The 19,619-nt window shown below is 43.6% G+C and overlaps 1 protein-coding gene and 1 long non-coding RNA gene across 5 annotated transcripts in view; one reads left to right on the forward strand and one right to left on the reverse strand.

The window, feature by feature from the left end:
* Nucleotides 1–9,367: 9,367 nt before the first annotated feature.
* ZCCHC13 (zinc finger CCHC-type containing 13) lies at nucleotides 9,368–10,507 on the reverse strand. Its single transcript, XM_037513024.2, has one exon. The coding sequence runs from the start codon at nucleotides 10,381–10,383 to the stop codon at nucleotides 9,871–9,873; it is 513 nt and encodes a 170-aa protein (XP_037368921.1). The 5' UTR covers nucleotides 10,384–10,507; the 3' UTR covers nucleotides 9,368–9,870.
* Nucleotides 10,508–19,192: 8,685 nt separating this feature from the next.
* Nucleotides 19,193–19,619, forward strand: part of LOC119246067 (uncharacterized) — a 44,414-nt gene continuing 43,987 nt past the window's right edge. For all 4 annotated transcript variants that reach the window (XR_005125454.2, XR_008552000.1, XR_008552001.1 and 1 more), the window contains exon 1: nucleotides 19,193–19,370. This is a non-coding gene — a long non-coding RNA (uncharacterized LOC119246067). The remainder of the gene's footprint in view (nucleotides 19,371–19,619) is intronic.

Below are 19,619 nucleotides of genomic sequence, written 5' to 3' on the forward strand. Positions count from 1 at the left end.
AGATGGCCCTTGCTTCCTTGGGATGTTGTTGACTGATTCACTGTCGTGGTGAGGTGATGCAGGCTTAGTTTATTGGTTTCTCTCTTCTTTGTTAACCTTGGCATGAGGTGGGGGCAGGTGGGGAGGCTGGTACATAAACTCTCAGTCTCAGTCCTACTTAGGATTTTTTTTTTACATGTTTCATTAACTTTTTTTTTTAATAAATTTTATTTTTATATTCCCCATACAATTGCAATCCCCTTATTTTGACCCCAATCCCTCCCCTCCCCACCCCCTACCCCCCATAGAGTGTCTCTGGTTCATAGTTTTTTGTTAATTTTGATTTTCACTTTCTTATAGTTATTCATTTTCCTGGTCCCTTATTTAAGTTTTCTAGATTCCTGCTATGAGTGAGACCATCCGGTATTTTTCTTTTTCTTTCTGGCTTATTTCGCTGAGCATGATCCCTTCCAGCGCCATCCATGTTGCTGCAAATTGCACGTGTTTACCTTTTTTGAATGCTGAGTAATATTCCATGGTGTATATGGACCACATCTTCTTGATCCAGTCATCTATTTTTGGGCATTTGGGCTGTTTCCAAAGCTTAGCTATTGTAAACAGTGCTGCTATAAACATAGGGGTGCAGGTGCTCTTTGGAATGGATGTTTCTGTGTCCTTTGGGTAAATACCTAGGAGTGGAATTGCTGGATCATATGGAAGCTCTATGTTTAGTAGGTCCAGACCTACTTAGGATTGAGGGTTGTCACCTCCTACTCCCCTCCTCTTTCTCCAGAGAGTGCTTAGCTCAGTGCTTCGTTAAACTAAGCTCCCACCGTGCCTTGCTGCTCCATTCTGTTCTGTGGCATTCCACCAAGCTTGAGTCTCCTGGTGAGGGGCTAGGTATGCTCCACAGGCACTGGAATACGCTTGGTCCTGGCAGGCAGGGGTGCCTGAGAGGGCGGGCTGTGTATCCCATCACTTAACAATGGCTCTAAGCAGTAGTCACCACCACTGCCACCATGGATACCATGTGAGAGGGCCCAGGCTGCAAGCGCTATGTGCCAGTTTGATTCTTTCAAAGGAAGTGGCAAGATCTATCACCAGTTCTTCCCTGTGCTACTGGGCTCTCCAATGAGTCCAGCATGATTCAACCTAAAGATTCTGTTCTCTTACCTCCCAGAGGTGGATTGAGGGAGCTGTCCTTGCCCATGCCAGTTGTGGAACTGCTGGTGACCTAGCGTGTACCTGTGCCCATGCATGACTGCACTCCCTTCTGAACCATCCCTCCAGCGAAATTCACACCCTGTAGGGCCATGAAGGGTCAACCTCAGTCTGCTCTGCCAGTCAGAGTATCTACTTATCTGGCCACACTCCACTTCGACTCCTCTCTCTTTTCCTAAAACAAACCACCAACCTTACTACAATTCCTCTGTTGAAAAGTCCTGGGACTCTGTCAGGAAACTTCCAAATATTTCTTTGAGCAAATACTTTTTTTTGCAGTTATTTTGAGGGGAGAAGTTGATCCCAACCTCTTTTGCCATGATGTGGGTAGAGTTTATGTCTTCTCTTTTCTTTTTTTTTTTTTAAGATTTATTTTATTTATGCATCCAAGAACTGGGATATAGGCCAGAGCTCTGGAAAGGTGAGAGGATTCGCCAGAGACCATAATGGGGAACAGAGGGCCTCCCTGATGGCAGAAGGGTTAAGCACAGCACTGTGAAGCTATCCACAGCCACCTCAGCATGAGTTAGATCCCCGTCCAGGGAGCTACCCACATGGCGCAGCAGACCTCTCCTGTCTCACCCGCTGCTCCCCTCAGCAGTGTATTTCAGTCAGTCTGCCTGTTCTGTTCCCCGCTCTGACTCTGGTGAATCCTCTCACCCCCCACATCTCTGGCCTGTACCCCAGTTCTTATATGCATAAATAAATAAATCTCTAAAAAAAAAAAGAATGGGTAGCAGAACAGACAGATCTACTGAAATACACTGCTGAGGGGAGCAGCAGGTGAGACAAGAGAGGTCTGCTGTGCCATGTGGGTTAGCTCCCTGGTGGGCGAGCTAGTGAATCTGTGCTTGCAGGGGCTACCAATAGCTTCATTGTGCTGAGACTTAACCCCTTGTGCCACCAGGGTGGCCCTATATCCTTTTTTTTTTTTTTTTTTTTTTTGTGGGACACTCGCCGGTGGCCGGGGATCAAACTGGCGCTGCAGAGGCTGTGGGCAGCCTCGCAACCCAGCACTCAACTGCTGTGCCACCAGGAGAGGCCGCCTCTTTTTTCTATTTTTAACAATCCCCCCTCTTGATCAGACTCTCAGCCTGAGAGTTTTGATCAAAATTTGAGATATCAGAGCTACTTCCAGATTCCACTTCTCAGTTTTTACTAAACTCCTGTGTAGTGTTCACAGGTTATTTAGATCATGACTTTAGGTTCACATTCTTTTTTTGTTTTTTTAAAGATTTATTTATTCATTTATACAAGCACTGGGTACAGTCAGAAGCGCGGGAGGGTGAGAGAATTCACCAGAGCAAGAGCAGAGAGCAGAGCAGGCAGAAGGACCGAAGTACACTGCTGAGGGGAGCAGCGGGCGGCAGGAGAGGTCTGCGTGCCATGTGGGACCCTCCTCCGGTGGCCGGGGAGCAGCTGGGGATCAGACGGCTGCTGCAGAGGCTGCAGGCAGCCTGGCAACCCAGCGCTCAACCGGTGCGCCACCGGGGAGGCCCAGGTTCAAATTCTTTTTAACTTGGTCCTTCTTACTCCATCTCTGGGGCTCCAGTTATAGGGAGATCTATTTTTTGCTTGGTAGCCAGCATTTACAAACATGCATTTACAACTTTGGAGAGAATTTAATGTGCCAAGAGAATTATTAAAAATATAAATAAGGGGGCTTCCCCGGTGGCTTAGATGTTAAGTGTCAGCATTATAACCTCTATGGCCTGAGTTCCATCCCAGGCCAGGGAGCCACCCACATGGTTCAGCAGACCCCTCCTGTATCGCCTGCTGCTCCTCTCAGCAGAATATTTCAGTAGGTTCACCTATTCTGCTCCCCACCCTGTCTCTGGTGAATCCTCTCACCCCCTCGCACCTCTAGCTTACACCCCAACTTTGACCAGAATGTCTAGGGATTTTCGTTGGACAGTTACTGTTTTAGCAGCAGATTTTTATACACCAAATAATAAACTCCCAAAAACATGAAGCAAAAAAATCCATAGAATTGAAAGGAGGTAGACTGTTTTACAGAAATAATTGTGAACATTAATAAAAGTTGCATGGAACAACTGATAATTTATTAAGAAAAGTATGAACCCATTTGGCTAATAAACCCAAATAAAATAAAGTTGCATCTTTGTCAATTCTGAAAACATACCTATTTTATCAAACCAATGGAATTTACCAGTACTTACTCTAGCCAAAAATGTTTGGCTTAATTTTTATAAAAAGTTTAAAGTTTTAGAGAATCTTAATTTATATTAAGTGCTTAAATCTTAGGCCAATCAAAAATGAATTTCTGATAATTCCATGCAGGAATGAAAAAGATCATATGTATCAAAACACACATGGTTGGGGGGGGGGATATACAACATACCAATAGAAAGATCTCTTAAGAATATCAGTTGGAGAAGACATTTAAGAATTTTCATTAGCCCAAGTTTCAAATAATTCCCTTTTGTTTTTCCAGATTAAAAAAAAATCCCTACATTTAGGCATTTCAAAAATTGGCTTAGTTCCTAAGGAAGGTGAGGGCAAAAATCTAAGTCAAGAAAGACAAAGACACAGTACTTAAATTTCTCCATGAAGAACTTTGTGAATTGTCTACAAAACATAGAAGGGTTTGAGATGAATAGGGGAAGCTCTGGGATGGTAAAGATGGGTGTCTTTTGAATTGTTTCTGGAGTCATACCTCTGGTCCTGGGAAGACTCCTTTGTGAAATAATGATAGGTGTTTGCATTTCTTAAATAGTATTTGCCACCTAGATGATGCCAGAAGACACACACACTCATCTACTTGTGTGGGAATGTTTTTCTTTACCTCTAGGCACATTTAGCTTAGGAGAGGAGGCCTAAGAAATGCTCCTTTTGGTGGGGGGAGGGAGGGGCAGGGAAAGGAAGAACTAGAGTCAAAATAAGGGGGGGTGCAATTGTATGGGGAATATAACAAAAATGAAAATGCATACATTGTGCAAAGATGAAAAAAGATGTAAGAATTATATAAAATAAATATTTAAATAAAGAAAAAAAAGAAATGCTCTTTTTAAATATCTTATCTGGTTTTAGCTGGAACAAGTATTTTTTTCTTTTTTTCTTCCTTTAACTAGACTCTCCTTTTTAAATTTTAGTTCGTTTTCCATTAAAGATTTAATTATGCATACAAGAACTGGGGTACAGGCCAGAGTTGCCAGGGGGAGGGTGAGAGGGTTCACCAGAGGCAGAGTGGGGAATAGAGGGAGAGATAGGAGAGGTCTGCTGTGTCCTGTGGGTCAGCTCCCTGGCCGGCTGGTGATGGAACTGTTGCTGCAGTGGCTGGGGATAGCTTCATAGCGCTGTGACTTAACCACTGCACCACCAAGGAGGCCCATCTCCTTTTTTAAAATGATTTTTTATTTTTATTATTTGCGTAAAAGAATTGGGGTGTGGGCCAGAGGTGCAGCAGGTGAGGGGGATTCACCAGAGACAGAATGGGTAGCAGAACAGGCAGATCTACTGATATACACTGCTGAGGGGAGCGCCATAGGTGGGTTAGCTCCCTGGCCAGGGAGCTAACTCAGGCCATAGTGGTGATAGCGCTGAGACTTAACCTCTAGGCCACTAGGAAGGCCCTGGAACTGTAACAGGGTGGTCCCCAGGAAAGGGGGAAGTTCCAGGTTCCCTGCCCCACCCAAGGGAGGGTGGAGCTGAGCAGGGAGAGGAGAAGCAGCAGAAGAGACTGAGGAAGGAAGCAGGATGGAGCCAGGAGACCTGGAGGAGGCACATGGAGCCTAGAGACACGTGAAGAAACTGCGCTTGTCTTTTGGTCGTGGACTGGGTGACACAGATGTGGGTGAGACCCGTGGGGAGGTGACCATGGCAGCTTTTATCTTGATGTTGATTTTGCTCTTTTCCTTCTGGGCTTGTCTGGTTGTTTGTGACCCTTTTCTGTGGGTCCCCACTGGGAGATGCTTTAGACTTGTGGCAGGCTTTGGGGCCTTGCTCTGGACCAATCCCATATGGATGGACTTTTACCCACGAGGGGATGGGTAACTTTGGGTGCTTCATCTAGAAACTAGACTCTTTGCCTTTCCTGTATTGTTTCCTAGTTTTATTAAAGTTCCTTCCCATTAAAGTCTCATATGTTTTGTGTTGATGCGGCTGATGGCAGAACCTACTTAGAATAGGCAGGTTTGCGGGGTTTGGGCTACCCCTCTCCCTGCTCTATAACAGATTAAGTGTTTCTGATGGCATTAAATGGTTGCTTGAAAACAAATAGGGTACAAAAGATATTCTCTCAACATCTAGAGGTACTCCCTAGGGTAGCCAAAAAAAATGCATAATTCCTATGACCCTAACTGCACATGGAATTCTACCTATATTTCTGTACAGTCATATTCTGGAGCTCTCAGCCCTACAATCACCAAGCCAAGCTGTCAGGACATAAAACAAGAAAAACAGAAGACAACAGTAATTACCTTGAAAAAGTAATGAGTTGGGATTTGACAAGGAAGGGACGACATAAAATTTTATTTTCCCCTGAGTATTACAGGCAGAGATCTGAGAATGCTGACTGTAATGAAATTGTCAGGATTTCCCGCCCTCCCGCCATTAGCATTAATGATAGATCCCTTTGGTCCTACATGCATGCGTAATGGCAGACACCTGGAGTAGGGTGTGGACATGCATAGGTGGGCACACTTACACTGAGACACTGAGCTTATAAGGTTGGCATCATGGGACACCAGAGTCACAGGGAAGCCAGCAGAGCAGTAGTGGAAGAGCAGCAAGGGCAGCAGAAGCCAAGAAGTAAAGAGCCTGCGGGAGAAGGCCAGAGAGCCCAGAAAGAGTGAAGACTCACCGGACACTGGGGGCCTGCCAGCTTCCTGGCCCCCTGGCCCCCCTACCTGCCTTGTACCTTGTTGCTGCACTACAAATGATGTAAAAAGCTCAATAAAAGCCTGAGAAACCCACCTAGGGCTCCAGGACTCTCCTTTACCTGTCTACTCAGATCATAGAGAACCTGCTCTGTGCCTTGCCTACTCTGCACTGACTCTGGTAGATTGTGGTAGAGAAGCTCCCAATAACTAATTCTGCCAATTTTCCCAAGACTCCATTTCCAGGCTCAAAGTGAGGTTTACAGTAGCGAGTGTGAATCCTTTGTAGACCAAATTTGGCAAGGTTTCCTATTAATTTTAATTCTAGCTTCCCCTCAGTTGTTTAAGGGAATTATTGGTAGCAGCTTACTAGAAAATCCCTGGGTCCCAGTTGGGGCACATATGAGTGCCAGTGAGGCTACCTCTAGAATATGAAGATTTTCCTTTAAATTTTTTTTTAATTTTAATTTTGTGGTTATGTGTAAGAGCAGAAAACTTGGAGAGGAGTTACCACAAGACCAGAAATCTGGTTGACACAATGCCAGGAGCTGGAGATGGGGATAGACGTAATTAACATAGTCATTAAAGCAACTATAGAAATGAAAAACCCTCAGGGGCCCAGGCCCAGACCCAAGCAGGAGTCAGACTGCTGTTAGAGCATGTCACAGTGCACTGGCAGACTGGATGTGAGGATATGGAGATTGAGGGCCATTGTAGAAACTCTGGCACTTTTCGAATTCTACATAGTATTCAAAATCAACAAAAGCAAACCACTCCACAAAGGAATGAGCCCCTCCCAAAGAGAAGACTCTGTCAGTGCAATTTCTGCACTGGCAAAGTACAGCAGCCCTTTTGCCCACCTGTGACTATGCAGGTGCTTCTTTTCACCAATCTTTTCCTTTTGTAGAGCTGGAGCAGGGGTCCTTCTGCCCACCTGTGCTTATTATGCAGGAGGTCCTTGTTGCCAACTCTCTCGCTTTGCAGGGCATCAACCCTCTTGCCCACCCGTGACCTGTAACCACGCGGGTGCTTCATTTCACTGACCTTCCTTAGCAGAGGCAGCTCTCCTCCGGAGGCTGGCTGCCTGTCACTATGCGGGCCTTTCTTTTAGCAAACCTCTCCTGGGCAGCCCTTTCTGCCCCTTGTATCTATGCAAGTTTCCTTTATACTCCTCTCTCCTTTATAATAAACCCGTCCTCCTGGATACAGCTAACATCTGTGTCTCGTGGACAAACTCACCTGGGAAACTCACCAGTGCCACTGAAAGGGGAGCTCTGGTGAAACTTAAACCAGAGTTAACCAAAGGAACCAATCTTCTGAACCCAACATCTCCAAAAACAACTGCAGTTATGTTTTTGCTCCTCCATATGTGCGCATGTTCCACTCACCCTCCACCAAACCATCCATGCCAATAACCCCATCTACCTCTCTCCCAAATTCTGTTCTCCCTCTCCCCTGTCCCCTCGGCTAACCATCAAGTTTTTTCACAGAGTCCAAGATTTACCCCTGCTGTAGTTTGCCTGTGTATTTCTATTACATAGATGAGTGGGAAATCTAATATCTATCTTTCACTTTCTGACTTATTTCACTTAACAAAATCACCTCCAGGTCCATCTATTTTTATCCCCAAAGCCTCTATTTCATTATTTCACAGCTGTGCTGTGGGTATGGTATTCTATTGAGTCTATATTCCATATTTTTTTTAATCCATTTGTCTGTTGAAGTTGGTTTATAAAGTCTTTAAATAAGGATGACTTTCTAAGTGATATCATTATAATCCTCAAATTGCTTCCTCACTTTTTTACATCTCATTTCTCTCCTTTCTTCTGGGTCCTTAGTGCATTACTATCTTAGATCACCGATTTGATCTTCCATTTATTCTATTCCACTTTTATAGCTTTCTCTGCAACTTGTTCTCATTTATTGAGTTCTTTACCTCCTGCATTTTTTGCTACTTTCTTACTTAAATCTTCAGTTTCTACTTTCCTGGCATTGATTTTATTTCTGAGCTCATTACTTTGTATTCCTGAATTTTGTTGTATCTCTTTGATTTGCTGTTCTGAGTTCTGTTTTATTTCTTTGACTTGCCTTTCTGAGTTTTCTTCCATCTCTCCGAGAATCTTTATTTTAGCATTTATGAACTCTATATCCAATAAGGAGATATAATTTTCCACCTTTTTGTGTTTTCATTCTAGAAAGTTGTTCTCACCTTGCGGTATCATACTCTCTTGAGGTCTCATTTCCATGTGTTACATTTTTTGTATGTCCATTTTGTTACATGAGGTTTTCCCATTTTATTGTAGTTTTTAAAACCTTTAGCAGTAACTCAGGGGATTAAACTATTTTACTTTTCCCACAGGTGATGCTGTGGTTTAATTTTATTTATTTGTACTTGCTAGCTTTTGTATGTATTCACATCTGTTTTGTAATTGCTGAATCACCAGGGTGGGGGAGGGACTTGGGGCGATCTAGATGTTAGCATGAATGAGTTAGGGTGGGGTTGCTTTGTGTTTGTGGCACCCGCAATATTTGTGATGAGAAACTCAAAGACCCCTGTGTTCTCAGTGCACTTCGCAAGGTAAGCACTAGTTCCAGGGAATAGGAGGGGGACTGAAGATCAGAATGCCTGCTCTACTATTATGTTTATTGGGGTTCCAGCCCATGTGGAGCACCCCAGCTCTTCCACACGGTCTGCCCGTTTCAAGGTAGTGTGCTGCTATACAACCACCATCCCCACCTCCCCAGGGCTCTGGTTTAACTGACTGCCCTACTGCTTACTAATGCCCCCTACACCAGACCACAACTTCCAGGATTCTCCATCCACCTCCTATTCCATGTAATGTGAATATTCTCAATGTCAGCCCTGCTGAAGTCTGCGCTGGTCTGCACTATCCAAGGGATAATCAATCACACTCTTACCCTTGGGACTCTCTCTCTTAACAGTGTTCCTCTGGCTCACCACCCCAAGAGCTGTAGCCAAAGGGGACCACGCCCTTCCATTGTTCCCCTGGTGGCACAAGGAAGGGTATAAGACACAGCACTGTGAAGATATCCGCAGCCACTGCAGCACGTTTGCTCCCCGGGCAGGGAGGTGACCCACATGGCACAGCAGACCTCTCCTGTCTTGCCCGCTGCTCCCCTCAGCAGTGTATTTCAGTCCGTCTGCCTGCTCTGTTCCCCACTCTGTTTCTGGTGAATCCTTTCACCCCCCGCATCTCTGGACTTCACCCAGCTCTTGAATGCATAAATAAACCTTAAAAAAAATTAAAAATAACGATTAATTCAAAGCAAACAATAAAGATACTTTCGCAAGGTTAGATATTTTTTGAATCAGCTTTACTTGGTCTATGGATCTCTGAGGAAATGTTACCTCAGGGTAGCCTTGTATATGTAAGACAGAACCGCATGTCCCCCCACAGTTAAACTTCACATGACACTATGTATTTTACTTGTTAATAGGTTCTAGGCCTGTAATCCCATACTTGGTCTGGTTTGTTCACTGATCTTGCTTTACTTCTCCGATAGTGGATGGCAAATAGTAGTTCTTAATGAAAAGTTCAATCGAAGTATATCCAAAGAACCCAGAAGTTGGTTAATGTCCTAGACTGTCCAATAATGGGATTCAACAGTGATGGAGAAACACCTTTGTTGTAAGATATCTGCGAATGAGTAACTTTTTTGGGGTTTTTCCTAGTCCGTTCTTCCTTCCACTTGGTAATTAAAGATTTCTGGCCTAGGCACTGTGTCCATCTATCGCTTTTGTGTCAGTGAAGAGGTTTCTGAGAAAACAATCAAAGAATCAACACAAGGAGGAGGGGACCAAAGGGAAAAATTAAGCAGTAGCCTCAATGGGGCATTCTCGGGCTAGATGTCCGGACTCCCCACAGCGGTAGCAATTGACCTCGCTCGTCTTCCTGCAGTTGACAGCCACATGACCGGTCTCACCACATCTGTAGCACTTGACTTGGGTGCAATCTTTCTGAATGTGGCCATATTCTCCACAGGAGTAGCACTTCTGCTCTTCCACACGATCACAGTCACGAGCCAGATGACCTGGTCTGCCGCAAGCGTAACAGCACTGCTCTCTCTCTCGCCTGGGCTCCACACAGTCTTTGGCGATGTGGCCACTTCTCCCACAGTTGTAACAGATGGCCTCGAGGAGGTCACAGTTCTTAACATGATGACCAGACTCACCGCAGCGGTAACAGATGTTAGGTAGGGTGGTGGAACCACTCGGAAACCCTCTGCTACGGCCTCTAGCTCCGCGCCCTCGACCTCCTCCTCTGGGGCAACCCCGAGCCCAGTGGCCAGAGCGTCCACACTTAAAGCATTCCTTACTGCTCATGGCTGGGGTGAGATCTTCAGGTGAGCAGGCTCACCTCTGCCCAGGAGGTCCTGACGCTACTCTACTCGCCTTTGGGCGGCTTAGAAAGAAACGACCTTTTTTCTCCACAGGCCTCAGAGACGTCACAGTAGGGTTGCGCACAGCCCCAGGCTTGCGTCACAAGCGTCCAACCGTCCTCACGCCTTGACTTTCCTCTGACAAACTCCAACCGTTGAAGTAAAAAAAAAAAGGCCGATTAACTAAAAGGAGGGTTACCCCCCCCCCATTTTTTGTTTTGTTTTTAAATAACCACTTGGGTCATTAAATTTGAGTTTGAATGCCTTTCTGTTTGGAAAATGTACCCTGTAGGATTTCTTATAATCAAGACTTAGACTTTCTTTATATACACACTACGGACCTAAGAAAAATATGTCCGAGATGTATCTGATCCAGTAAACAAAACAAACATTATAACAAATTAGAGTAAACCATTTTTTGTTTGAAAAAATAAAATATAAATATCCATAGAGCTATGAGACATATGAAGCAGAAAAAAAATTGTGAAAGCCCACAGTGAGATTTACACATAATTTATTCTATTTTAGTTTTCCACATAAGATAACTGGTTTTTCAAGATGATTTAAGTTATAAAACATAACATGATTGAAGCATTCAGTATAAGGAACTTGTTATTAGTTGGAAAATAGATTTTAAATATTGGGCAGGTTTTCTCCTCCAAATTGTTTTTTATTTAAGCCTCATAAGGATTTATGGACATGTGCTTTTATGTAGATTTAGAAATAAGTATAAAAAACTAGACACTGAAATATCCAATGTAGCTATTTTGGAGTTACATGATTGAATATGACTTCTTTTTCTCATTTTCCTTCTCTGGTTTTATAGTTTTTGAGATAAGTTTAGGATGTGTAATTAAAAAATTCCAAAATAAATATTTTCCCCCTTTTTCCCAATTATGTTTATTGAGGTAAATTTGGTTTACATCATTGGATCTGCTCTGGGAGTTGCAGGTTCAAACAGATATTTCCCTTTAAGTTATTAATTAGCTTTTTTTTAGTTATTAATTAGCTTTATGTTTTACAAGTGAATTTTTTCAGGCAACCAGTACAAATGTATTTAGTAAAACAGAGACTTAATAGTGGGGAATGCAGAGGAGGAGGTGCAGGGTTATGCCCAGCAGGAAGCCAGCTCCAGGTGTGGCTTTTGCCATTGATGATCATTCTTTTCTTCTTCTGGGAGAAGGAAAGTCCCTGAGTTGGGGGTGGGGGGTGGAAGAGGGGGAAGTAAGGGCAGGAGAGAACTGTGAATGTAACCGTTGTTTTTTGTTCTTAATGTCACTTGATTGGAATGTGCAACTGAGCCCATAAATACAAATACAAAAATATTTCCCAAAACTTATAAAAGTTTGGAGCCAAATAGCATGAGCAGTTGCCACATTTAGTGTAAAGAAATGAGTTTTATTCCCAAACAATTAAACGGCACTGTATAAATGTTATCAAAAGGCAAAAAGCTACGTCTGTGACTCAAAATTTGATATATGCTTATTAAGTTAACCTTTAATAGTTAATGCTATTATGTTTAAATTGTCCCTTAATTTTATATTTTTATTCAAATAATACATACCCAGAGTTTATTTATTAATTTTAGAAGAGAAAAGGCAGATTTAATGAAACATACTGCTAAGAGAAGCAGCAGGTGAAACAGGAGAGATCTGCTGTGCCCATAGCCAGAGTTTAAAGCATTGATTTTCAAATAGCTTTAATTGAGGCATGAAGAAATGCATTTTACAGCACAGGGCTTCCCCGGTGGCGCAGCGGTTGAGCGCTGGGTTGAGAAGCTGCCCGCAGCCTCTGCAGCGCCGGTTCAATCCCCGGCTGCTCCCCGGCCACCGGAGGAGGGTCCCACATGGTGCGCAGACCTCTCCTGCTGCCTGCTGCTCCCCTCAGCAGTGTGCTTCGGTCCTTCTGCCTGCTCTGCTCCCTGCTCTGGCTCTGGTGAATTCTCTCACCCTCCCGCGATTCTGACTGTACCCAGTGCTTGTATAAATAAATAAAAATAAATCTTTAAAAAAAAAAAAAAAAAAAAAAAAAAAAAAAAAAAAGAAATGCATTTTACAGCACAATAGAGGATATGTGTGTGTTGTAACTCAAATAATCTTGAAGTGATGAGAGCTGATATTCTTGTTTTATTCTTGATCTTAGGGCTGTTCGGGTGCAAAGGAAACCATCATGTACCCTTCTGGGTACTTTCGAATTGGCCAAATAATCAAAACAGCACCAGGGTCTCCCTGTTTGCGCAAGGGGTTGAGCACCTCACTATGAAGCAATCCGCAGCCTCTGCAGCAAGAGTTTGATCCCCGGCTGGCCAGGGAGAAACCCACATGGTGCAGCAGACCCCTCGTGACTCGCCCGCTGCTCCCCTCAGCAGTCAGTCTGTCTGTTCTGTTCCCCACTCTGTCTCTGGTGAATCCTCTCACCCCCCCCCACATCTCTGGCCTGTACCCCAGCTCTTGTATGCATAAATAAATACATCTTTTTTTTTTTAAAAAAAAAAAAAGCATCAGATGGGTTAACAAAGGAAAACCAATCAATTTAATAGCACACTTATGGAGAATGTGCATGGTTATAAATTCTAGAGTATAATGGAGTGGACCAAGAATATTCTCCTGTGTTTTGGGACCTGGGGCATCAAGAACAGAGAAGGGGAGACTTCACATGACAGATGTGGAGGGGGGTGACCTCATCCTTACTGAGTCAAGATGAGATTCTTAGGGAGAACATGATTACTGACAAACCTAGAGCTGGATGAGACTCCCAAACTACATTCTTCCAGGTCATAAAAGGGGGAGCAATGATTGCTAATTGATAGGAAAAGGGATAAAAGCTTAGGAAGTGACAATTTCTTTTTTGTTTAGGAAAGGGCAAAGGATATAAGCAGTGACTGTAGATTCTCCTAGGCTTCAGGACGCTCGCTGCGCTCAACCCCAAATAATTGGCATGCTGTGAATATTGGGAATAGACATCCTAAGACTCACAGGGCCTTGATTGACTCTAGTTCACCTACTAAGATAACAAGAAGCCTCCTCTGGGCATATTGAGAAAAGCCTATCTGATCCTTTTGGAGAGACTAACCTGCCAGAGGGAAAGTGGTCAGTCTTTGACCATTCAATATGATGTTAGTTCTGGGTATTTTATACATTCTCTTTATCAGGTAAGGAACATCCAGTTTGCTGGATGTTCTTATCATGAAGAGGTGCTGAATTTTGTCAAATGCTTTTATTGCATCTTTTCAGTTGCCTTGACTTTTCATATTCTGTAGAACAACCAGTACCTTATTGAATAGAAGTTGTGAAAGTGGGAGCCTCCCCGGTGGTGCAGCGGTTGAGCGCTGGGTTGCAAAGCTGCCCGCAGCCTCTGCACCGCCGATTCGATCCCCGGCCTGCCAGCGAGGGTCCACATGGCACGCAGACCTCTCCTGCCTCCCCCGCTGCTCCCCTCAGCAGTGTACTTCAGTCCTTCTGCCTGCTCTGCTCCCAGCTCTGGCTCTGGTGAATTCTCTCAGCCTCCCATGCTTCTGACTGTACCCAGTGCTTGTATAAATAAATAAATCTTTAAAAAAAAAAAGAAGTTGTGAAAGTGGGCATCCTTGTCTTGTTCTTTATCTTAGGGGAAAAGTTTCAGTCTCACCATCAAATATGCTATTAGCTGTGGGCTTTTGGTAGATGCCCTTCATCAGGTTAAGGAAGTTGCCCTTATTCGGTTTATTAAACATTTTTTGAATCATGAAAGGGCATGAAATTTTGTCATAATCTTCTGTGACTATTGTGATAATCATGTGGTATATATCACAGCGGTTTTTATGTGATCATCTAATCCTACATTCCTGAGAAAAATACCACTTCATCAAACTGTACAATCTTTTTTATGTGCTGCTGGGTTTGGTTTGCTAGTATATTGTTGGGAATTTTTGTATCTATGTTGATAAGGAATATTAATATGTAGGAGTTTTTTTCCTTGTGTTAACTTTGTTTGTCATTTCAAGGTAATGACCCCAAAGAATGATTTTGGAAGTGTTCTCACACCTATTTTTTGGACATTTGTGAAAAATTGTTACTTCTTCTCTAAATGTTTGGACTACATTCCATCATCTGGTTATTCCCTTAAGTGTATATACCACTGAGCTGGGCATTTGGGCCTGGCCCATTCAATATTCATTTAATTCTCTTTGTTTATTTTTTTAAAGATGTATTTATTTATGCATGCAAGAACTGAGGTACAGGCCAGAGGTGTGGAGCTTGGGAGGATTTACCAGAGACAGAGTAGGGAACAGAATAGGTGGATTGACTGAAATACACTGCTGAGGGGAGCAGCAGGTGAGCCAGGAGGTCTGCTGTGCCATGTGGGTCACCTCCCTGGTTGGGATGGAACTCGCTGCAGTAGCTGAGGATAGCTTCATAGTGCTGACGCTTAACCCCTTGCGCCACCAGGGAGACCCTTAATTCTCTTTCTTGTTTGAAAAGTTGGAAAGTCAAAAAATTCACATTCTAGGCTCTCTGACAATCATGGTTCTGGAGACGAAATAGGCTCCGTCAATTAGAGTCAACTCCTCAAAATGTAGAGGGCAAATGTAACATCTTCCAGCCACGTTTTGCCTGTACTTCCTAGCAAGTGAGTTGCACAGGCTCGCCACCACCTTTATATGCCAGTAATCAGCTGTGATTGTAAGAGCAGCAGTGGTGGTTTTTTATTTTGGCTTCCAATTGGTGGCTTCCAATTTTCTGGATCATGGCTCTCAAACTGTCTTATAACCAGGTATCTTTATACACAAAAGTAATTTTGTTCTAGGCTCTAAGATATCTCATCCTCTCTATACACAAGAGCAACTTTGTTCTAGGCCCTAATATATCTCCCGCCCAAATTTTTGTTTCAAGAGGTCATTCTCCATGTAATTTATCAGAGAGTCAATGATCAGATCAATCCTGTTTCTTGGTCTCTTAATCATTTTTTCACATATTCAAACTAATTAATCTTTAGCAATGAAATCAAGACCTTTAGTAACATGAGCTTGTTTCTGTACTATTTTGCCATCCTCTGCTTTTCCCATTGCCTCATTTCCCAAAGTCACAAAAATCAGCCAGTTCTTGTGCCAAAGTAGATTGGTAATATCAAGGAAAAATGATTGGACTCGGGGCCTCCCCGGTGGCGCAGTGGTTGAGCGCTGGGTTGCGAAGCTGCCCGCGGCCTCTGCGACGCCGGTTCGATCCCCGGCTGCTCCCCGGCCACCAGAGGAGGGTCCCACATGGCGCGCAGACCTCTCCTGCCGCCCGCTGCTCCCCTCAGCAGTGTACTTCGGTCCTTCTGCCTGCTCTGCTCCCCGCTCTGGCTCTGGTGAATTCTCTCACCCTCCCGCGCTTCTGACTGTACCCAGTGCATGTATAAACAAACAAACAAACAAATAAATAAAACATGCCTCTATAAAAAAAAAAAAAATGATTGGACTCTGAGAAGATAAAGGGTACTCCTTGGTTGTTTTATATTATTGCAATGGTAACTTTTACAAAGTTAAGTCCAGTCCCATGTCAGATTTAGTCAATGTATAATTTGGCAAAGCTATATTCAATGTACTGAATTCTTAATTTCTTTTTTTTTTTTAAAGATGTATTTACTTATACAAGAACTGGGTGACAGGCCAGATGTGTGGGAGGGTGAGAGGATTCACCAGAGACAGAGCGGGGAACAGAACAGGCAGATCTACTGAAATACACTGCTGAGGGGAGCAACGGTTGAGTCAGGAAAGGTCTGCCACGCCATGTGGGTTTCTCCCCGGCCGGACAGAAATCGAACCGGTGCTGCAGAGGCTGCGGACAGCTTTATACTTTGTGTCTTAACCCCTTGCGCCACCAGAGAGACCCAATTTCTTCATTTCTTCTCTTTCCTAAACACCAACCTCATTTCAGGTGTCAGGAAATCCTCTGTTAGTCAGGAATATCCAAGAAACAGAACCAACATTCACATAAAATCAATATCTATATTCACATTCACATAAAATTTACACATTCACATAAAATCAATATCTGTATTCAATCTATGAATCTACTTATATCTATCTACTTATATCTACTTATATCTACTTATATCTACTTATATCTATCTATCTACTTATATCTATCATTTAAGGAATTAGTTCACATGACTATAGAGGCTGGCAAGCCCAAAATCTGCAGGGTGGTCCACCTATCTAAGGACATGGGCCAGGCAAGTTGACACATAAAATTAACTATCACATTTTCTAAAAGAGGGTCATTCTTCTATGAAATGTATAGGGTGGGAAAAAAGAGGAAAATAGAGTCTAAGAATGCTAGTCTAAGATGGGTAATAGAGTTTCTCAAATTTCTCCTTTACCAATCCTGAGGAATTGTTTGTGAAGTGGAAAGTACAGACAAATAGGTAGGCTTAGGGCCCTAAGCATTTTATGGGGTTTAGGATTTATAAGCTGTGCCTCTTTCTTGAATTTCTCTTCAGATGGGACCATAGGAGACTAGGGAAGTTCTGTTGAAAGGAAGAGTAGTGGAAAGAGCAAGTAACTCTTCTGCAAGAATTATGTGCTGACCTCAATTTTACAATATTTAAAAGAATGGAATGCTGTCCATTTATGTAAAATGATAATTGGGACCATAGAATAGTTATAATTAATATAACATATTATCATATCTATAAAAACGCTGATGTTAAAACATTACATAATTCAACAAAATCAAAAGAACACAAAGATTTAATAGGCATTAGGTTTCTTTTTATGCTAATGAAAATACTCTATAATTGATTCTGGTGATGGTTATACAGCTCTGTGAATATACTATAATCTATTTTATTGTATGTTTTTAGCTGGTGAATGGTATACTATATCAATTGTATCTCAATAAAACTGTTATTACAAAAGGGCCTCGCTGGTGGCACAAGGAGTTAAGTCTTAGCATTATGAAGCTATCTGCAGCCACTGCAGCTCAAATTTGATCCCTGGCCAGGGAGCTGACCCACATGGCGCAGCAGACCTCTCCTGACTTGCCCACTGCTCCCTGCAGCAATCTATTTCAGTCAATCTGCCTGTTCTGCTCCCCACTCTGTCTCTGGTGAATCCTCTCATCCCCCCTCGCTCTCTCACTTCTAGACTACACCCAGTTCTTGTATGCATAACTAAATAAAATAAACCAAAACTGTTATAACAAAAAGGAGAACACAAAGAAATAAAGACATAAAAACATTTGCTATAATAATGTTGCAGAGGGCCTCCCTGGTGGCACAGGGATTAAAGTCTCAGCGCTATCAAGCTATCGCCAGCCACTGCAGCACCAGAGTTCGATCCCTGGCCAGGGAGCTAACCCACATAGCATAGCAGTCCTCTTCTGTTGCTGGAGATTTTTTGAACACCACTATAACCGCTTACATTTCTAGTTACCTCTTTTTATCTTCTGTATATTGCACATCTTTGTATAAACTTTTGTGTATATTATGTAAAATACAAACATCCATTATTTCTCAAAGAATGTTAGTATGACATTCTTTTTTAAATGTTTTTTTTTTTAATAGAGGCATGTTTTATTTATTTATTTATTTACTTGTTTGTTTGTTTATACATGCACTGGGTACAGTCAGAAGCGCGGGAGGGTGAGAGAATTCACCAGAGCCAGAGCGGGGAGCAGAGCAGGCAGAAGGACCGAGGTACACTGCTGAGGGGAGCAGCGGGCAGCAGGAGAGGTCTGCGCGCCATGTGGGACCCGCCTCCGGTGACAGGGGAACAGCCGGGGATCGAACCAGGCCGCAGAGGCTGCAGGCAGCTTCGCAACCCAGCGCTCAACCGCTTCGCCACCGGGGAGGCCCTAGTATGACGTTCTTAACAAGTTGAAGGGGATGATGATGTACACATTTTATGGGACTCCAGGCTTAGGTATTTGTGAATCTCGGTTTCCAGTATTTCAAACTGGCTGCGCAGAAAGCAGTAAGAACCCCACCGTAAAACATAAAGAGATACAAAATGTTATTTTGTATTCTCTCCTGCTTACATCCAGAAAGAAATCTATTTCAGAGTCTGTTGAATCAAAGGTGCCACTTCTCTTAGAATTGATATTTAAGTTTCTCAGAGAAGACAGGAACAAGCCTTGTATTTAGCAGCAAAGGATACTGAACGTTGTTTTTAACTTCTGGACAATACCGGGTTTGTGAAGAGAAAGAAAAAGGTTGTGTGCTGATTCATGTTCCCAAAGTAATAGAACATTCAAAAATAATCAAACACTTTCTACTCTGTGCACGGCAGCTTTTGGGTCCCTGTCTCTGTGTTTTTGCAATAGGTGTGTTATCAATCAGATGTTTGATTTGCCCAGCGCTAACTACTTGAGAGCTACTTTGGAGAATACTGTATGGATATACTTTTTAAACAACATTTTTGCAGTACTTCTTACAATCTGCAACATCTGACATGGGAGGAGAGGAGTCAGAGGCCCAGGAGGGCTGCAGATTGGCAGGAAAGATGAAGAATGGGAGGGTAAACCAGTAAGGATAACAGAGGGAATAGATGCAGCCCTGGGGAGCCTTGTTAATGAAATAAACGGTGGGCAGAAGAATGGGAAAGGGATTGACTAGGGAAGGACGGGCTGAGGGAGTGTGGTGGCGGAGGCCCATGCGACCAAAGGGAGGAAAAGTGGAGGAAGCAGAATGAGTTAGGGACCTGTGCGCCTTCTGGAGGAGGGGGTGGGGAGGGGAGAGGGACGTGCTGGGCGCATGCGCTGGAAGCACTGCGGCGATCTGGGAGAGGCAGTCCTTCGCTGGCATCACAGCTGCGCCTGGAGGCACCGCTAGTCCTCAGCCTGCGAGCCACTGCCACCTTGACCTGCAGCTACTACGCTGGCGCCCCGAGTTCCGTACCGCCGCTCCCTCCCCTATCTTGGGACCGCTGGCGCCAAGAATTCTTGCTACGACGCTCCATTCAACCAGGAGGTAAAGGAACGATGTAGGGGGAAGAACATGGAGGGCGGCGGAAGAAACTCAGGGCAGAGAGATCCTTAATTTGTGTGTTCTCCCGGTTCACGAGAGGAAGAAATGGGGGGCGGTAGGGACCTCACACCTACCAAAGGATGTCGAACATTTACTTTCCATTGTAAAAGGGATACAGATTCCTTTCCTCTAGCCAGGGCTGAGGCCCCTGAGCGTCGGTATTTTCCCAAACATTTCATGTTTAAAAATTTT

This window comes from Talpa occidentalis, unplaced genomic scaffold (genome assembly GCF_014898055.3).
Source record: "Talpa occidentalis isolate TD23 unplaced genomic scaffold, MPIMG_talOcc4v2.1 talOcc4.15, whole genome shotgun sequence".
Classification (NCBI taxonomy): domain Eukaryota; kingdom Metazoa; phylum Chordata; class Mammalia; order Eulipotyphla; family Talpidae; genus Talpa; species Talpa occidentalis.

Bases quoted from the DNA above. Each gene is read 5' to 3' on its own strand.
- ZCCHC13 (XM_037513024.2), bottom strand. From the start codon at position 10,383: ATGAGCAGTAAGGAATGCTTTAAGTGTGGACGCTCTGGCCACTGGGCT.